At 38.9% G+C, this 20256-nt stretch overlaps 1 protein-coding gene across 8 annotated transcripts in view; it reads left to right on the plus strand.

The window, feature by feature from the left end:
• Window positions 1-18917, plus strand: part of LZTFL1 (leucine zipper transcription factor like 1) — a 95358-nt gene extending 76441 nt beyond the window's left edge. Inside the window, exons 1-11 of one of the 8 annotated variants that reach the window (XR_001899838.2) lie at window positions 134-317; window positions 4005-4129; window positions 6285-6479; window positions 7783-7843; window positions 8959-9030; window positions 10902-10967; window positions 11050-11127; window positions 13379-13555; window positions 14498-14601; window positions 15173-15276; window positions 15617-16061. Coding sequence is in view for 2 of the 8 variants with exons in the window: in XM_009200979.4 (XP_009199243.2) it covers window positions 4005-4129; window positions 6285-6479; window positions 7783-7843; window positions 8959-9030; window positions 10902-10967; window positions 11050-11127; window positions 13379-13555; window positions 14498-14601; window positions 15617-15635 (897 nt within the window). In the remaining 6 variants the exon portion in view is untranslated. Of the gene's footprint in view, window positions 1-133; window positions 318-4004; window positions 4130-6284; window positions 6480-7782; window positions 7844-8958; window positions 9031-10901; window positions 10968-11049; window positions 11128-13378; window positions 13556-14497; window positions 14602-15172; window positions 15277-15616; window positions 16062-16909; window positions 17961-18610 lie in introns of those variants that run through there. The other 7 variants (XR_643784.4, XR_643783.4, XR_001899837.3 and 4 more) reach the window with 7 other exon arrangements.
• The last annotated feature ends 1339 nt before the right edge of the window (window positions 18918-20256 follow it).

The following is a 20256-nucleotide window of genomic DNA, read 5'->3' on the forward strand; positions in this document are numbered from 1 at the left end:
CTGCAACGGCACTCAGCTCCCAAAGGTGAACGTGGCACAAAAAGGTGGGACTTCCGGCCCTGGAAGCCAATGCGCACGTGGCAGTCAACCGGTTACGCAATACTTCCTGTCGCGTGATCCTCAGGACCAATGAAAATGCATAATTGCAGTCCACGTGCCTCGGTTTCCGTTAGCAACCAGAGGCTTCTAAACAACCTACCCTCCCTCCCCGTCTTCTGTGGTCCAGCTATCCTCGGCTCTCCCAGACTTGGCGGGCCACCGCCTGGCCACTCCCGTTCCTTTAGGCTGCCGCCTGCCGCCTGCCGCCTGCCGCCATGGTGAGTAGCCGGCCCTCGAGCCGCACCGCGCCCAGGAGAGAGCGCGGCCGGGACTGGAGACACTGAGCGGGTGGGCCCGGAATGATTACGTGGCCTAGTTGGGTCTGGCCGCTCCTCAGCCTCCCTGAGAAAGGGAGGCTGCACCGGGCGCGAGAGGTTCGGTTAACCGCAGCCCAAGCCCTTCTGGGGTAATCCTGGGTGAAGCCTTTTCCCAGCAGCCCAGCCGCGTCGCTTCGTTTCTCTCGCTTGCCTGGGGGCGGGGCGGAGCCAAGTCAAGTCTTAGGTGGCAGGTGAAGAGAACTAGAGGAAACTGCTGCCGGCCTAAGGTGCGGGGCAGGGTTCTCACTCAATTTCAAGAACCTCCAGGTTTACGCACACACACACATTAACACATACGCAGGGTTCTCACTCAATTTCAAGAAGCTCCAAGTTTATACACACACACGTTAACACAAGCTCAGAGTTCTCAATTTCAAGAAGCTCCAAGTTTACACACGCACACACACACACGCATGTTAACCAGAGGAGCAGGGAGAACGAATCCAGCTTTCTGTGTGATTGAAATCCAACTTTCTGATGTGGATGTGACTTTAAGAATCCCAGAACCCTATTTTACAGCTGAGGAATTTGGGTGACATTTCCTTTGTTTTGGCTTGCTCAAAAAAGACCATTAATCCCTCTAGCGAATAAGCATGCCATCTTAAATACCAGTCATACTCAGAACAGTGCACAGCACTGAAGTGTTCAGGAAAACGGATGAAACCAGGGTTGAGAGCACCACCTGAAATGGCTACTGAAATACCTCAGCAACCAAAATTTCTGTTTAGACAGCGTGTTCCAAGCGCTGTCTGGGAGCTGAGAAGACTCCTGTGAACTAAACGGATTGTTCCCTCCCCTTCTTGAGTTTAGACCCTCTCCACTCATTCTCTTGATTTCCCTAAAATATCAAGAGAATACGTTGAAAACAAATCACAAAAAAATTGATATCTCTTCCTGTTCTATCTTCTGTCATCCCTTTCCATCAATTAACAACTGAGGCTTTGGAATCAGGCTCAGGTTCTTCATTAGTAAATTGCAGATAATAACTACACAAGGCTGTTAATATGATAAGATAATGCGTATAAAATAAATAGCGCAGTACCTGCGAAAATATTAAGCATTCAGTATCTGATACGTATTATTAAAGTATGCTCATTTTTATCATTACAGTTTCCTCCTTGTACTTCTCTTAAATTGTATATGGATTTGTGGGCATAGTTAAGAACAGGGAACCATTTCTGGTACTTTACCCACTCCTCTTCTATCTCCTTCCGCCTAAACACACATACACAATTTATGGTACAATTTCAAGACACTAGCTTGGCAATCCTCTGGCAGTATTTCTTGCTATATGTTTTCAGCTCTTTTTATTATTATTTTAACAGAATATTTCTACAACAAAATTCAAACAAATTCTGACTTCCCCACTTGGATACCTCCCATTGTTTCTAACCATTTTAGGACTGATCATCATATCTACCTCTCATTTAGCAGATAGTAAAACTAATGTCATTGGGGTTAAGTGACTTGGTAACAGACTGTTACCAAGGTAGATAGTTGCATAGCTAGAACTAAACCTGGTTTCTAATCCAGTGCTTTGCCTGTTATACCACACATCTACCTATTGCATTTCCTCTCTAATGGTTTGACATAGATACATATATGTGTGGAAGTAAAGGTTTGTGAATAGCCGTTTCCTAGGCTGATGCTATTTTTCCTTTTGAACTCAGCTGTCCACTTTTACCCCCTTTCTTCATTCCAATCCATTTTAAAGGAAGTTTTCTGTCATTTACCCTTCTCAATTTGAGTAATTTTTCCTTCTTGAGCCTAGGACAGTCTTAACTTTCCTTGAAAGGAGGGAAAGGAATGAACAGACAGGAACTGGCCACCTGCTGGCACAAGGCACTATGCTAGGTGTTGTGCGTTATAAAAAATGATTCATGCCCTCATAGAGTTTACAATCTACTTGGAGGAGCAAAACCTGAAAAAAAAAAGATAATCAATAATACAAGGTAGTAATCAGCCTATGACCGTACCAAAGAAGTAGCAGAGATTATATATACTAGCTTTTAGAGGAAGGCATATCTATAGAGTTACTGAGGGCATATTGGGAGGTGGCACAGAGTAGGTGAAACAGGTTAGGCCGTGAAGGGTGGGTAGGAATTCAATGATGTGGTGGAGCATGTGTGTACTGACTGCTGAGAGCCAATTTTATGCATTTCTTCTCACCTCTTCATTCAGTGACATTATATTAGTGGCTTGAAATCAGCCATGATGGAAGTATTTATGCCATGGAAATCAGCAATGCTACAAATCAGGCCCCCCCTACCTAGAAAACCTGCTGTTAAATACTTACCATCACACCACTGGGTAGGATTCAGATTCTCGAATAGGAATGGAGAGAGATACTTTAGGATCAGAGTAACATGAGTGGAAGTCAAGGCAGGAAATTTTAAGTCATGTTTCAGGACTGATGAACAGACTAGTGTGGCTAAAGTCGAGTGTTCATTTAGTAGAATCCTGGGAAACAGGGTAAGAGAAAGAGTTTGGGAGGTTTTGAGGAGTAAAGAGTGTAAATTTATACTATAGACAATAATGATTAAGAATCTGTATTTGTGCTTTGTTTTTAGCAAATTGTGACATTGTTTTGTGATATTTCTAAATTGTGGGATATTCTTGCCCATATTGATGTGTGACTATCAGGGATAATATTGTCTCTAATGTAGGTAGTCAATTACTTTTAGTGCGTAATAGAAATCTGTCTTGTTAGTCACAACTCAGGTGCATATGCGACTGTAACCTGTTGCACTTGGTTACCTTACAGATTTCTCTTTCGCTTCCCTTCAACTCTTGCTGTCTCCATTCTATCCTCCAGACCTTAAAGACTTATGCCACCTAAACTGCTTTGTAAAGCTCATCAGCTGCTTAATTGCAAATCCAACTAACATGGCCGATGCCTTGCTCTTAGCTGACTGCTGACCTGCTCTATTCTTTGGGTGCTAGCCCTACCTCCTTGGGCTTGCCTCTTAAATATCTGTCAAGCTGTCATCTGGTTTAAAGTACAGACCAATTAGTGGTTCTTTCCAAATCAAATATACTTGTTAAAGCTGTATTTAATGGGGTAAGGGTTAAGCTGCTATAACAGAGTTGCTATTTTTTGCTGTAAGGTTAAGTGGCTTGAAGAATACAGAAGTTTATTTCTCTCTCACTTAACAGCCATCTTACTGCTCATCTCAGTTCAGTGACAGGGTCAGTGTCTCTCCATGAGGTAGAGATGTGGGTCCCTTTCATCTCGTGGCTCCCCCAGCCTCTAGGGCATTAATGTTGTCTGCATGATTCAGTCAAGTCACCACCTCTTCCAGGTTTCAGAGAAACAGGGAGTGGCAGACGTATACCCCATATCTTAAGGCCAGGTCTTTGGAACTAGACCACAACATTCATTGCTGAGAAGTAGCCAGCAGTGACTTAATTGCAAGGAGGGCAAAGAAGTGTCATCTAGCTGGGCAGCCATGCAGCCAGGAAAAAGAGAAGAATAGAATTTGATGGAGATCTAGCAGTCTCGACCACAGAATGTCTTATGCATTTTCATTTTTGGCTCTTTGATCAGTTCTTCAAGACTAACAATTAAATTACCTCTTTCTTTTTCAGGCAGAGTTGGGCCTAAATGAGCACCATCAAAATGAAGTTATTAATTATATGCGTTTTGCTCGTTCAAAGAGAGGCTTGAGACTCAAAACTGTAGATTCCTGCTTCCAAGACCTCAAGGAGAGCAGGTATCAGAGGAGGACTCTAAGCAAACCAAATAGGAACATGGATTCTTTCTGGTAGCCAGTATGGGGGTGCCATAGCAGATGTCAGTCAATTTCTGGGTTTCATCATGATCAATTATTTGCTAACAGCAGCTATACTAAGCCTCATGGATACAGGAAACAAAAGAAGTCGTATCGTGGTGGAAGCAATGAATCTATTATCAGAAATGCATGTGATAATTACAGGATTCCAGAGCTTCAGAAGGGTAGTCAGGAAGTTGCCAAGGGTTTGTGGATTAATGATTGGCTGGTTGTATTAAAGATTCCAGAACTTTAATTACTTGAGTTATTAATTAAATAGTTAGAGCTCTAAGACATGGAAATTAGTGAGAAAACACGTCTGTGTTTCATACTGAATAATTAAGAGAGAGGAAAACAGCAGGAAATCATAATGCTGACTAGTACCAAAATTGTTAGTTGATTTCTAGCATGAGATAATAATGGTTGGACCATAGTTGATTTTTAGCAAGAGATGAATGTCATGTCAGACATAAGTGAAAAAGACCTCCAAGTGAGCTCCAGCTGCCAGAAAACCATGAATGTGTCAGTATTAGAGGCCATCAGCCTTAGACCATTCAGCCCATTAAACTCATCTGATAATCTGGTTTCCTAACCCCCAGCAGATGAAAGCAACAATTTAATTGGCAAGAACATATGTTCTATTAAAGAATATAGAAAGATTATTAATATTTTAATAAAGATTTTTGTAAAAAAATGTTCTGGTTTTTTGAGAAGGACTAAATTCTGCTGGCTAGATGAAACATTAAAGAATTATAAAACAAATACTATTAAGTTTAACTCTGATAATGCTTTAGTGTAACTGGGTCTTGCTTGATGATGTCTTTTTGGAAGTAGGAAGAAAATAAAGCTGAGGTTGGGGTAGTTGCCCTTCATCTGCTGAGAGTCTGAGGGAGAAGGGACTTTGGAGGGTAGAGGTAGGGAGAGGAGAGGACTGTGTTACTGTGATACTGTCATTGAAACTAGAAGGCACACACGGAAGCTTTTTCAAGGATTCAGCTGTTGGGCATGAATCCTTTGCCCAGCACCATTGTTGAAGATGATTGTGGGGTTTATCACCACCAATGTGACCATAGGCAAGTCACCTCCACTCTTGAAACCTGTGTTCCTATCTGTAAAGTTAGGGGATTGTGGAAGATGGCACCAAAGTTCTCTTCCAACCCAAGCATTCTCTATGTGAGAGTAGTTGTTTTTTGGTTTTTTTTTGAGACGGAGTCTCGCTCTGTCGCCCAGGCTGGAGTGCGGTGGCACAATGTCGGCTCACTGCAACCTCCACCTTCTGGTTTCAAGCAGTTCTCCTGCCTCAGCCTCCCAAGTAGCTAAGATTATAGGCACGTACCACCATACCCAGGTAATTTTTTGTATTTTTAGTAGAGAAGAGTTTTTGCTGTGTTGGCCACGTTGGTCTCGAACTCCTGACCTCAAGTGATCCACCTGCCTCTGCTTCCCAAAGTGCTGGGATTATAGGTGTGAGCCACCATGCCTTGCCCTTAGAGTAGATTTCTAATGCTGTTGTTGATGATGATACTCATTTTTGTGGAGTGTTCAGTGGAACTTTAAGATAAGCTAGTTTTTTATTATTATTATTATTATTATTATTATTATTATTATTTTGGGTCTCAAGAATGCAAAGAGGAGCAATATATAATTACCATTTATTTCCCATAGACATTTACTAACCTGTGAATAGTTCATACAGTTACTAAAATGCTAGAGAAATATTAGAAAGAAATAAGACTATGCCTTCCAGGTTACTTTTGAAATTATTAAATGTAATAAGACTGATTTCAGTGGAGTTTGAAATAAGACATTTAATACTAAAAAGTTAAAGAAAAAAGTAGATGATGGTTTGGGGAATGTGTTTGAGCATTTACTTGTATTAAATGATGTGCACAATTTAATCATTTGAATAGATGTCAAAAATTAATTGAGTTTAAATTATTTTCAATGTTTATTAATAAAGAAGATAGTTCCCAGAGAGATTTTCACTGTAATCTTTGAATTTCTTAGATTGCATGAATTTGGGTTTCTTAATTTTGTTGTATTTTGTAGATTTTTTTTGTTGTTTATCCATAAGTTTTGGATCATGGTTGTTTTTCAGGCTGGTGGAGGAGACCTTCACCATAGATGAAGTCTCTGAAGTTCTCAATGGATTGCAAGCTGTGGTTCATAGCGAGGTGGAATCTGAGCTCATCAACACTGCCTATACCAATGTGTTACTTCTGCGACAGCTGTTTGCACAAGCTGAGAAGTGGTATCTTAAGCTACAGACAGACATCTCTGAACTTGAAAACCGGTAATAAAAGTTGAACTTGCAACTGTGACAGTAGTGGCCCAAGCATGATCTTAAAAGTTAGTGAATATCTTTGCTGCATATTTTCTTGGGGCTGGTGTGTGAGAAAATTTGGGTAGGGTAACAGCAAAGCATTGAGTCACTGAGTGATCTCTTGGGTACCACTAAGCGCCCTTTTAAAAGTTCTTTGTTTCTACTGTTCCTAGGTATTACAAAGGCCATTGAGATTTATGAAATTGCTTTTCAGGCTATCATTAATTATTTTTTACTGCATTTTTATTAGCTTGGTCAGTATTACCATCTGTCTTTATAGATTGGTCAACTAAGAAGTAAAGATTATGAGGCAGTTGAAAAGTCAGTTCAAATACAATAAATACCATCAATTCAATCCAGTAGCATTGGAAGTTTTCTAAATAATTGAATTTAAAAGTATACATTTATTAACTTTAAAATAAGAAATATAAAATACAAAAAAAGCTTATAATATGGACATCAAGAGCTCAAATTCAAAAAATATGGTAAAACTGGTGAAGTTGAAACTCATTTTAAGAAAAGGCATGCCAGAAATCAGGAAGGACTGACCACCAAGCCCCGTGAACTACTCTAAGCACAGTCACAGCACATCAGTTCACATGCAGAGTGCTGAAAAATGCTGAGGACAACCTGTGAGCAGGGGAGGAAAATCACTGAACTTCTGCCACTGTCAGTAGGTGACTGGTGAGAAAACTCTGAGAAGGGGGCGCTTTAGGAAGCTTAGAAGCTGACTGCTGTTAACGCTTTAAGCTTGTGTGTAGTCACTTCTCACTGGCCTTTGCAAATCTTCAGATGGCACAGCTCCACTATCTGTCTTTCCTAGGAATTTGTGATACTCTTTTTCAGTAGTTACTATGGACTATTTTCATTTTTCTGAGGCTACTTTATTAAGAATCAGTTTGTGTTTTTTGAACACCTACTAACTAACAATACATATTATGTAATAAAACAATCTCCTCATAGCACCTCAAGAATACAAAGTTGACTATAAATTTCCCTCATATTTGTATTAACATTGTAGTTTATTTCTAGCAGTAGATATTGCATACCTAGTAGGTGCAAAGTGCCAGGTGCTGTGGATGATTACATTTGAGTCCATGCGGTTTAGGTTCTCAACCATTTGCAACTAACATTTTTGATATGGTGAAGTTTGGTCCACCTTGCTCTGTTCTCTCTGGCATGTAATGGGTTGGTACCAGTGATTTTACTCTTCTTGTGTGTGGTATAAAACTATTTTAAATGAATAATTTTTATCTTTGCTTTCATCTTCAAGAGAATTATTAGAACAAGTTGCAGAATTTGAAAAAGCAGAGATTACGTCTTCAAACAAAAAGGTAACTTTTTGGTCATTCTAAATCCGTATCTTAATAGCCAGTATTTAAAATCCTCAAGTCACTCAAAGAATTCAGAGATCAAAACTGAGAACTCTTAAGGAAAAGCATTCAATTCAAGAGTAAAATTCAAAAATTGTCTCTCATATTTTCAGGCAAAAGAAAAAATGTTTTGGAAGTAACTATGAAAAACTGCTCTTGTCTGTGATGGCCTACACATACACGTAATCCCTGAGTTCAGTCTCAATCCCACTTATAAATACTCTACTCAGAAGATGCAGAGCACAGGCTCTATCTAGGGTCAGCCACACCCGGTTACACATCGTGGCTCTGACTTCCTGGCTGTGTTACCTTGAGCAGGTTATCTGAGGTAGCTGAGCTTCATTTTACTCGTCTGACAAAGGGAGACAATACTAGTAGTTATCTACTTCTCTTTCTAATCCTTCTCATTAATTAGAGTGACCGTTTACCATTCATTTCACAGACACACCGTAAATACTCCATTGTTGGGTAAATACGCTGAGATGAATCTATGTACATACACATGCAAAACACTTTCCTGTTATTCCTTTGGGTCATATTTCTGGCTAAGAAATTTCTGGATCAGAGGGCATGAATTATTTTATTTTTGATACATATTACTAAACTACTGTATTGTTTGTGCCAAGTTATTGTTTATCTGTAGTATACTTGCCTAGATCTTCATCAATATTATTGTTTTTCACAGAGTCTAAGGTTCATGTAGAAATCACTGTTTCAACTCCCACAAGTTAAAATTCTAGTTCCTAGATGCTAGGCTCTATATCAGATCTGGCTTTGAGCTCCTTCCTTTCCTCCTTTCTTCCCTCATTTTCCTTCTATCTATATTTTTTAAAAGATACAGGGAAGATAGGTTTTATTTTTATCTCTAACATGTGTTGGGCACTGTAGGACAGACATATCCTAGGCACTGGGAATAACAAAGGATGAAACCAACAAAAATCTCCACACCTATGGAACTGACATCCCAGTGGGTATGTTTATATATAGTATTTTCCACTTGCAAAGTGCAAGTGTTCAGTGATTATACATGCTTTATTCTGTGGTGATTTCAGTTTGGTTTCTTTATTTTGTTTCAGCCCATCTTAGATATCACAAAGCCAAAACTTGCTCCACTTAATGAAGGTGGAACAGCAGAACTCCTAAACAAGGTAATGTTATTATCTGGAGAAATGGAAAGCCTCTAATTCTGTCCTCTCATTGCCTAGGGTAGAGAAACAGAAGTGGAAGGTTTGATTCAGGTCCTCTGAGGATAAATAGTCCATTACAGTAGTTTTACTTGATGGTACCCCATGGGCCAGAAGAGGGCATACTTAACCTTCTAGAGAGCCTGAAGTAGCTCCTGATCACACCTTTTCAAGGTAAAGTGAAGAGCATGAAATTTTGGACAGCGTTTATTGATGGACATTTAAAGTTTGTGATCTACGGTAACAAGGAGAAGGGTTTTTAAGTTTCTAAAAATTATTTATCAATTAGCCGGCTGTGGTGGTATGCGCCTGTAGCCACAGCTACTTGGGAGGCTGAGGCAGGAGAATTACTTGAACCCAGGTGGCAGAGGTTGCAGTGAGCTGAGATCACACCACTGCACTCCAGCCTGGGCGATAGAGTGAGACTCCATCTCAAACAAACAAACAAACAAAATTATCAGCACAGGTTGAGTATCCCTTATCCTTGGGACCAGAAGTGTTTTGGATTTCAGATTTTTTAATATTTGCATTATACAGACCCTAGTTGAGCATCCCAAATCCAAAAATCTGAAATCTGAAATGCTCCAATGAGCATTTTGTTTGAGTATCATGTCAGCACTCAGAAAGTTTCTGATTTTGAAGCATTTCAGATTTCAGCTATTTTGCATGACCCTTGTATTCTCAACATTATGCTAGATGTTATTGGAGATAAAAAGCAGTGTAATACATGCTCCCTTGCCCTCAAAAATGTAATTTTTTTTTTTTGCAAGAGTCTTATTCCGTCACCCAGGCTGGAGTGCAGTGGTACAATCTAGGCTCGCTGCAAGCTCTGCCTCCCAGGTTCACGCCATTCTTCTGCCTCAGCCTCCAAGTAGCACCCGCCACCATGCCTGGCTAATTTTTTGTATTTTAGTAGAGATGGGGTTTCACCGTGTTAGCCAGGATGGTCTCAATCTCCTGACCTCGTGATCCGCCTGCCTCAGCCTCCCAAAGTGCTGGGATTACAGGCATGAGCCACTGCGCCTGGCCAAAAATGTAATAGTTTTATTGGGAAGGTAGAACCGATGTTCTAGAAATAGAGACCAGAGAATCCTCTCCTGTGTGCTACAGGTGTCACACTGGGTAGCAGAGAAGATTCAGTTGTATGCGGATGAGAGTAGGTGAGAACAGACTCTTGGCTAAGGGAATACCTAAGCTGGGCCTTGAAGGGTGAAGACCAATTAAATTGTAGAGGAAGGGGAAATGAGTGTGTTGGGCAGGAGAACAGAACAGGCAGTGGTCAGGTAGGAGGCAGCATGACTTGGAACAGAGCGCAGTGCTGTCTGGGCTGATGTGTTTGTTGGAGCCTAGTGAAAAATAACACAGGTGATTCAAATGTTTGAGCTGTATAAGAGCAAAGGTGTTGGCCTCAACTCAGTCAGAAGCATCTGTGGGCTTGAGCATGGTATTGAAATGATGGAGTTCTCAGGATAAGGGTCAACAGTGTGCAGTGTAGGCAGAGAATAGACCCAAGATTTGCAGGACCAACTGGGAGAGAGATAGCAGGGAAGGGGGTCTTTGGAAAAGACTTGAAAACAGAGGACTAAAAGAGGAAAGATGTGTCTGAGAAACTGAAAGAAAAGAAACTAGATGTCTTAGAGCCAAAGCTGACTCACAGATACTGAGGCTGATAGGCTGGATGAAATTGGGATATTACCAAAATATCAGTAGTGCATTTTTGAGCTATTATGTAATTTAAATTAAATTTTAAAATTAGATTTTTAAGTGAAACAAGTAATAATTTCAAATATTAAAATATTTTGGTTGATATAATAAAACTTGAATTTACTCACAAGGAAATTTTAAGACTTCAAGAAGAGAATGAGAAATTGAAGTCAAGGTTGAAGACCATTGAAATACAGGTAACTGAGAAATGTTTTGACACAATTATTGAACTGCCTACAGACTAAATACTGAAAGTGTTTTGTTTAAACTTCACTATAGGCTACAAGTGCACTGGATGAAAAGTCAAAACTAGAAAAAGCACTGCAAGATTTACAGCTTGATCAAGGAAATCAAAAGGTGAAACAAGTTTTAGCTATCTTTTTCACATTTTCTAAGTAGAATGAAGTTATAAACTTAAAATTAAGTCTTAGTTACTGCTCACTGTACCCCACCCCTTGCCACTCCCTGAGACAAATGCCTCTATTTTCCTGTGTTGACATCCTTGCCCCCGAAAGGCCTGGCGAGAACCAGTGGCCTTCCCTCTGTATCCTCCAGGGCAGAGGGGACAGTACATAGCTCACACATCTACAGTTTCCCTGGCATGCAAGATGTCCTCGCCATTTCCTGCAATTTTCTTGGCCTGCATGATATTCTTTTTTTATTCTTTTTTTAAGTTTTCCCCTTTCACGTTGACATCCAATTACAGTGGAGGGGAAAGGAAATGAAGAAAAGTTTTTAATTGGTTTATATTTGGGTTTTATTATACTGAACATTACTTAAGTTTGCCTTTGATGAATGTGACAAAATGATTATGAATCTGCAGATGCATCTGTACCCACCGGCAATATAGAGTACAATGAAATCCAGTGTTGTAGTTCTTCACGCTTGTCTGAATGTAATGACTGAATGTCACTCTGCCTGCGGGAAGTCATTGTATGTACAGTGTCTCCTGTGGCCTTTCTGTTGAGTGTGCATGCTACAGTATGATTTCCTATGAGCATGACCATTTGGGTAAATATTCCGTGCAGCACTGGCTTTTCTAGTGGTCATACTGTCATTGCAAATGTCTGGTAAACAATCTCAAAATCTGCTTCACTGGGCTTTTGCTAATCTTTTCTCTGAAAAATTTCAAACATACGCAAAAGTAGAGAGAATAGTATCGTGAACCCCCATGCACTCATCATTCTATTTAGCGGTTACCAATGCATGGCCAGTCTGGTTTCATTTGTACCTCTTTCTTCTTCCCACCTGCCATGTTTTTTTGAAGCAAATCTCAGACATTGAACCATTTTATCTGTAGATATTTTTAAAATAGGAGGATACTTCTTATATAGCTAATGATTTTCAACCATTATATGCCAAGGACAATAGATTTATAAAAACACGAATGTTCCAGAACAGCTTTATAATTCCTCATAAGTCAAACAATTGCAAACACATTTGGATGATTAATTTGTTTAAAAGCTTTTTGGGGCTTGCTCCAATTTTACTATAAGATTTTGGACACAAGAACAACCAGTGAATACATGCTTTTATTGGTTGCAATGAAATAAAATCTTTTTTTCAAAGACCAGGTTTCGAAAATGAGGAAAGGGTTTTTTTTTCTTTTGTTGAAAGTACTTTTTTTTTTTTTGGAGATAGGGCCTTATTCTGTCACCCAGGCTGGAGTGTGGTGGTGCAACCATGGCTCACTACAACCTTGACCTCACAGGCTCAAGCGATCCTCCCACCTCAGCCTCCCAAGTGGTTGGGACCACAGGCATGTGCCACCATGCCTAGCTAATTTTTTATATTTTTTGTAGAGATGGGGTCTTGCTTTGTTGCACAGGCTGGTCTCAATTTCCTGGGCTCAAGCAGTCCTCTTCCCTTGGCCTCCTAAAGTATTGGAATTACAGGCATGAGCTACTGCTCCTGGCCGAAAGTACTAAGTATTTCTTCATCCACATATTAACCAATTGTAGATGATTTTACTGTCTTATCAATACAAATGTTTTTTCTGTCGTGAATCTTACCCAGTCAAAAACAAGATCCGGGAAGAGAGAAGATCCAGTGCTTGTCTTATGCTGTAGTTGTCAAAAGTATGCAAAAATGTACATATTAATATAAAAAACTTAAAATCTTAAAAATTTAGAAAATCATGTAATCAGTAATTGGGCTCTCATATTATTTCCTTGTAAATAATGACTAAAACGTATGTCTATTAAGTTTTTGGTATAAATTATATTCTATCATTTTTTAGAATTCAGACTTCTTTAAGGATTTTTTTAAACTTGGCTTTTCAAAATGAAACCTATTTGCCATCTCAACCCTGGTACACACATCTTGGATTGAAATACCAGCAGTTCACACATCATATTTTATGTATTTGGAATTCAGCGGCTACTGAGTGTCAGCTGTGTGCAAGACACCACACACCCGGGGCTGACAGTGGACTGGCCTGCTGGTGACTCTGCAGGGGCTGGCACTTACCTAGGCTGGCAAGGGGGGCTGACATGCACACACAACATAGAGCATTTTTTTCATCTCCTTTGATGTTGAATCACCATTCTAAAATAGTTATTTTTAGAATATCAACATGAAATTACATGCATGCATTTATTTTTCATAGGATTTTATAAAGGCCCAAGACTTGAGTAACTTGGAAAACACTGTCGCTGCTTTAAAGAGTGAGTTTCAGAAGACACTTAATGACAAGACAGAAAACCAGAAGTCACTGGAGGAGAATCTGGCGACAGCCAAGCACGACCTACTCAGGGTTCAAGAGCAGCTGCACATGGCTGAAAAGGTCAGAAGACCATGTTTAAGGGATTTGTCTGTTAATGTCCAATTAACTGATGCACACAGTAGAGAGGAATACATGTGACTAAGGTAAACATTGGACAGCTGCAAATTCAGATTATTTTTTCTCAAGATATTAGCCAATATGTTCTAAAGATTAGTCATTTCCAGGCACTGATATTCTTCCATCTTTGGTACTAAAATATCTGTGATAATAAGATATCTCCTCTCCCTCTATGGCGTGGTGAAATGCTCCTCTGTAGGTGGCTTGAATCCTGCCCTACATCCAACCGTGTTGCTCTTCTGCTCCTTCTTCCCACAGCCTGCAGAGGGATGGGGGACTGGTTTTTTTTTTAAGGATTTGTATACTTTCGTCATAATTTATATAAAATATGTAGAGAGCTAGATTCTTCACTTTGGGGATTAGACTCTTAAGAATATGCCTGTAATCCCAGCACTTTGGGAGGCCAAGATGGGAGGATTGCTTGAGGCCAGGAATTTGAGACCAGCCTAGCCAACATAGCAATTTCTCTATAAAGAAATAAAAACTTGTTCATATAAAAAATGGAAAAAAGAATATGGGAACTAAAATTTAAATTAAAAATCCTTTTGCTAAAATACACTACTTTGGGACTTGGGAAAAAAGTGTGCTTATTTTACTGGAAAATTAGTGTAATGTTTCAAATAGATTTCTCATATCCAGGCCTTGAGTTATTTACCAACACTGTACTTGGGAAAATGTTACTATTTTATGGTTTCTCATTTGAAAGAATATATTTTTAAACTTTGGATAGTCTTAGTTTTATATAAATGTGTCTTTTAAGGAAATTAGAAAATTAGCAAAATATTAGTAAAATTCAAGCCAAAAAAACCACATATTTTTATCACATTTGTTATCTCTTTCCTTAACTGTTTTTTTAGTAATGGGCTGACATTTTTTACTAAGCAGGAATTAGAAAAGAAATTTCAGCAAACAGCAGCTTATCGAAACATGAAAGAGATTCTTACCAAGAAGAATGACCAAATCAAAGATCTGAGGAAAAGACTGGCACAGTAAGCCACACTGATCCCACCTTGGATTTCTCTCTCTGGATTGATGTTTGTTCTCTGTTAAATCTAAGCTTGTTCCAGAGAAGTCAAGCTGGTGGTAGTTGCTGGATCATTTAGTCCAGAAGCCTTCATTTAAGGAAACTGGAGGAGCTCCAGCCTGACCTTATCTATAATGCCCACCAGGGCTTCTTTTTAGGTTCATCTAGGCCTTTAGACTCACACAGGCCTACAGTAAGCTCCTCTTGGCAATGGATCCACTTAGCAGGATGTCAGACAGGAAACACAGCAAGCTCACAGGGCAGTATTAGGCAGTTCTCTTCTCCTCAGTGGTATACTCTAAGCAGTCCAAGAACTGGTCTTACTGTTCCCCTAAGTGACAGTTTAAGTTGGAGAGAGTGAGATTTTTGCAGATGGGTGTCATAGCCAGCTTAGAAGTCCGTGTTCTACATAGGCTTAGCATCTCTTGTAGCAGTCACATGATGCCCAGTTAAGGGTATGTCCAGTTAAAAGAACTTATCGCACAGGGGGAAACCTAAAGGGGTGGCTCCTACCACGTATTTATAGTTATTCATAGTCCTCCAGGTCCAGATGTGGTCATCAGATGTTTTGCCCGGAAACTGAGTTGACATTTACCTTTATCAGAGTTCCAGGGGAGCAGAGCTAGAAAGGGAATTCAAGGTGAGATTTGTCCTTAGAGAAGTAGATTTGCTAGACCTTTACTCATATAGTCATATCAACTATTCTTGTCAATATGATGATTGAGGTAATTATATGAAGTTATCGCAGGTCTAAATGCCAAATATAGAGACTTGGAGTCTTAGCAGTGATCTGGCCTATCCTCCTACTTGATGTAAAAATCCCCTCTGAGTCACCATCAAAACAAAGTTGAATGTGTCCAACTTCTATCATAGCAGTAATTTGAAGTGAGAAATATAGTGCCACTGCTTCAAGTAAACTTATTTGGTAATAACAACAACAAAAGGTATCCTGACATTGTGTTCTTAATTTATATCTCCAGATATGAACCTGAAGATTAAAACTGAAGATTTCATCTGGAAGCTGCCACACACAAACATACAAGCAGTCTCACCTCAGGCATGTATTTTGAAGCATTTTGTCATATCCCCTCTCCTTATTTTTCTAATATTTAGACTTCTAATATTTAGAACTAGAGCTCCTATTTTCAGCTAATTGAAAACAGAGAAAACCTAGTGATTCTGTCTGGTTATCCCACATGCCTCTCTACTGAGTGCTCCAGAGTCTTAGCTCGCATGCACCGAGAATTCTTTACAGCAAAGAAGAGATTTTTAGAGTGGGAAGAAAGAGGCTTATCCTTCTGCATTAGTATAAAGAGTCTGTCTTTTTAATAAATGTTAAAGAAGCTAACAGTGTTTGTACTTATGCATTCCCCATGGGTAAAAATAAATAATAGCATTATTAAAGATAGTTATTACCAAAAAAAAGATAGTTATTACAAATAAATATGTCTCTTTATTTTTAAAAATGAAATCTTAATTCATTTATTCTATTTGATGATAAACTATGAATTCATTGAAAATGTGAATTCTATCTATTATGGGTAGCGTTTACCAATTATAAGGAAAATTTACAGCAGTGAACATGAACATTCAGTTAACTTCCTCAGTCTGTCCATCTTAAAGACCATTTATCAGAGGAGATTCAGCGTTTTTTGCAGCATAACATTTCGTGAGTCTGTATTACTAATGGATAAGTCAAGTCCATCCTGCACTTCTACAGTTCAGAAAGTATCTGGACTCAGAATAAATGTAATATTTATACTTGTTTCCAGAATGTTATTTTACATTTTATGTTAAAAAAGAACACTTTTTAAAAGACATAGTCAACATAAAATCACCTATCAGACTTCAGATTGGACTTTATTTATGTGGATCTATAATAATTAATTGTGTTTTCAAGAGGTTTTACTGTATTTGTATTGGCCTGGTTTTCTCAGACGATTTTGGACAAATCATTAGAAACTGGGCATCATATCCACAGTTGTGTAAGGCAGTGACATACTGTAAGGAGAAACAAAGTCAAGTCCATAAAGCAATAATCCTTCAGAAGGAAAGTCCTTACTTTTCACATATTAATATTTAGTAATTTTTCCTGCTTCTAAAAGTAAGAGTATCACACCCTAAATGAACACTGTCTACTAAGAGACATCATTCCACTTCCACAAATGAAGATTTTATTCCAAGAAACGAGTTTACTGATTGGAGCATAGGGCTTGTTATTATTTTTATTCAGGCTTTTAGTAATACCCTTGAATTTATTATTTTTCTTATAGGCTTTTTGTTAAAATAGTGAAGAAACAAATGTTAAAGGGTAAGATAATTTCCCTGCAAAAGGACACAGAAGGCAGTCTTAAGAAGATGAATGGATCAGAGAAGGGAGAGAAGAAAATGCAATAACAAGCCAGCATTTACTATGTATTTTCTCCTCACCTCTCTCTCCATATTTAGGTCATTTACCAGTGTCTGTGCCCTTTTGGAGCTTTTGTTGAGGGCTTCATTCTCACCCTGTATTTCTTTAGCCCTAAATTGACACTCTCTCCAAAAATCCATTCCGTTGTCTGTGGACCAAGATGTTCTATATAATTCAAAAGCAGAACTCTTGGCTAAAGGGCTAGTGTGTCCTTCAGAAACCATTCAATTACTTTCTCCCTACACCTTTGTCAGTTTGATACCAGTGAGGAAAAAAGGTATGTTGATAAATCTATATTGCTAGGTAAAATTTTTACTCATTTTCTTGATAGCAATTTTGAAATATTCTGTACAGTATGTTCCTATCGTTTAATAATAAATTCAAAAATATTTTTAAAACCTTAAAACCTAACTATGCCAAGCATTAAGATAAACAAATATGATGTTCTTTGATGTAAATCAACATGATGATTCTTTCACATGCAAACACATTTTAGTGTTTCTGGTTTGTCATTTTTGTTGTTGTTGTTGTTGTTATTTACTCTATACCCTTAGCAAAATTACAGTTTTAAATTTTTATTGTTTTTAATAGTTTTCCAACTTTAAGATTTATCCCATTTAACTGAGAAAGAAAGCCTTTTTCATATATATATATATATGGAATTTCTAAGGATGTTGGTTTGAGCCTTGATTAGACTTTTAATGTGCTAAGCCAGACAGGCAGTCTGTACATTGGTGGCCATCACAATGCAGCTTTGGTTTAATATAATTCAGGACTGCTGCTGAGTTATGCACAGACTTTTTGTTGACCAAAATAAAATGTAAAGGGTTTTCTTCTGTTTGACATTTTAGTGTTCATTTTTTCTCTTTTATGTATTACATTTTTAACCTATATTAAATAAATGTTTAAATGATCATTTGCTTATGTCTTATAGAACTCAGCATAAGAAAAATACTGCCCTACCTTGACTGCGTAATCTTATTTGCTAAAGCCTTTGCTGTTAATTATTTCCATTCTGATTAACTGAAAGAGATTTATAGAGATGCTTAAATTTTAAGCCCTTGGTGCTTTTAGATATATACTGGTTGCAAAAATTTGGCATTAATGATTTCCCTCTGCTTATGTGTAAATGCCTGTGTTCCAAAGCTTTGCCACTAGATATTCAAAACGTAAATGGTCATGTAAGCCAGTCTTCCAGAAAGCAAAGTTATTTCAGCAAAATGATATTTCACATTTAGACAAAACAGTAGTATTTAGACAAGAATATTTTGACCAAACCATTTTCAAAACTGCTTAGGAAAAAGGGGAAATATTATACTTAAAGGTAATAACCTCTGTCTTGAAGAGAATAGAGGTGAGTGGGTTGGTGACAACTGATTTGGAGGCTTTTGTAGGGGGCTGTGGTGTCTTTTGCATTGTGTCATCAGCTCCTCCATCAAGTAAGCGTGTCGCTGTCATTGCTTATTGTAGAACATGAATTGATGAAGAGTAGTCAATCTCTTACATTATATGAAGTATAACTTCCTCTCTTTTTTACCTATAATACATCCTTTAACTTTTACAGATTGAAAAACCACTGTTAGACAAAGCAAAATGGAACTTGGAAAATCCTGTATAGTTTTGTAAAATAGCAATGGGCTTACTGTCAAATTAACTAATAGCTTATTAAATGGATTTTCATGAGCACTTGGAAAAGAAACAACCACCAGGAGCCAGCATGGATCTCCCTAGTAAGAAATCAGGTATGGCAGGGCCAGTTGCAGTGTCTCATGACTGTAATTACAGCGCTTTGGGAGTTCCAGGCAGGGGGATTGCTTGAGGCCAGTAGGTCAAAACCAGCCTGGCCAATATTGCAAGACCCCATCTCTACAAAAAATTTTAAAATTAGCTGGGCATGGCAGCATATGATCACATCACTACACTCCAGGCTTGGGTGACAGAGTGAGACCCTGTCTCAAAAAAAAAAAAATCACATATGGCAGACTAAACTAATTTGTCTTTTTTTTTTTTTTTTTGAGACAGAGTCTTGCTCTGTTGCCCAGGCTCGAGTGCAGTGGCGTGATCTCGGCTCACTACAAGCTTCACCTCCCGGGTTCAAGCCATTCTCCTGCCTCAGCCACCCAAGTAGCTGGGACTACAGGCACCCGCCACCACACCCAGCTAATTTTTTTGTATTTTTAGTAGAGACGGGGTTTCACCATGTTAGCCAGGATGGTCTCAATCTCCTGACCTCGTGATCTGCCCACCTCAGCCTCCCAAAGTGCTGGGATTACAGGTGTGAGCCACCACGCCTGGCCTCATTTGTCTTTTTAAAAGCATGAGAGGTATATAGTATGTCAGAATTTCGGCAAGGTGCTTGACAAAGACCTCATGATAGTCTTCTTGAAAAGAATCTTAGGTAGGTTTTCCCAAGGATTTAGGTGCAGGTAGTTTATTTGGGAAGTGATTTCAGGAAATCCTGCAGAAGACTGAGGAACTGAGACAGATCGAAAGAGTCACCACCATGGACAACTGAGACCCAATCCTGCTGGGGACCCTCTGAGACATGGTATGGAAAACATCTCTGAATTATTGCACTGAAGGACAAAGTAGCTGGGAATATTATCCACCACTTTCCATCCCTCACTGGTTGAGGGTCGATTCTGAGGTATTAATTCCTTGCGATGTCCAGCCTGCCTGGATGTGGACCAAGTTCACCCTCATAACCAGAGAATGCTCTCAGGCAGAGACTCCAGAAGCCAAGCATGGGAACTGTCTGCTTGCAAACTCGGGAGTAGATGGGGAGTGACTGTTAATGGGTCCTGCATTTCATTTTGAGGGGATGAAATGTTCTGGAATTAGATAGTGGTAATAGATGTACAACTTTGCGACTGTGCTAAAGATCACTGAATCGTATACTTTAAAATGATAAGTTTTATATGTGAGTTATATCTCAATTTAAAAAAAAAGAAAACCTCTGGTAATAAATGAAGGGGATATGTTGAAGTAACCACCAGCATCTCCAGTCATCCACCCCGCTCTACTATACCACCTGGTGTCCCATGTTAAGTTCACTTTCTCTCGAGGATAATGGCAGGTCACAATATTTTTAAAACAAAGAATACAAAAAGGAAAACATCAACTAAAAGGTTAGTGGGACAGGCTGTAGTCCTCTGTGTTGCGTATTGGTCCTGAAGCCATAATTAACATTTATTATCTCCCTCTTCTACT

Source organism: Papio anubis, chromosome 2 (assembly GCF_008728515.1).
Source record: "Papio anubis isolate 15944 chromosome 2, Panubis1.0, whole genome shotgun sequence".
Lineage (NCBI taxonomy): Eukaryota > Metazoa > Chordata > Mammalia > Primates > Cercopithecidae > Papio > Papio anubis.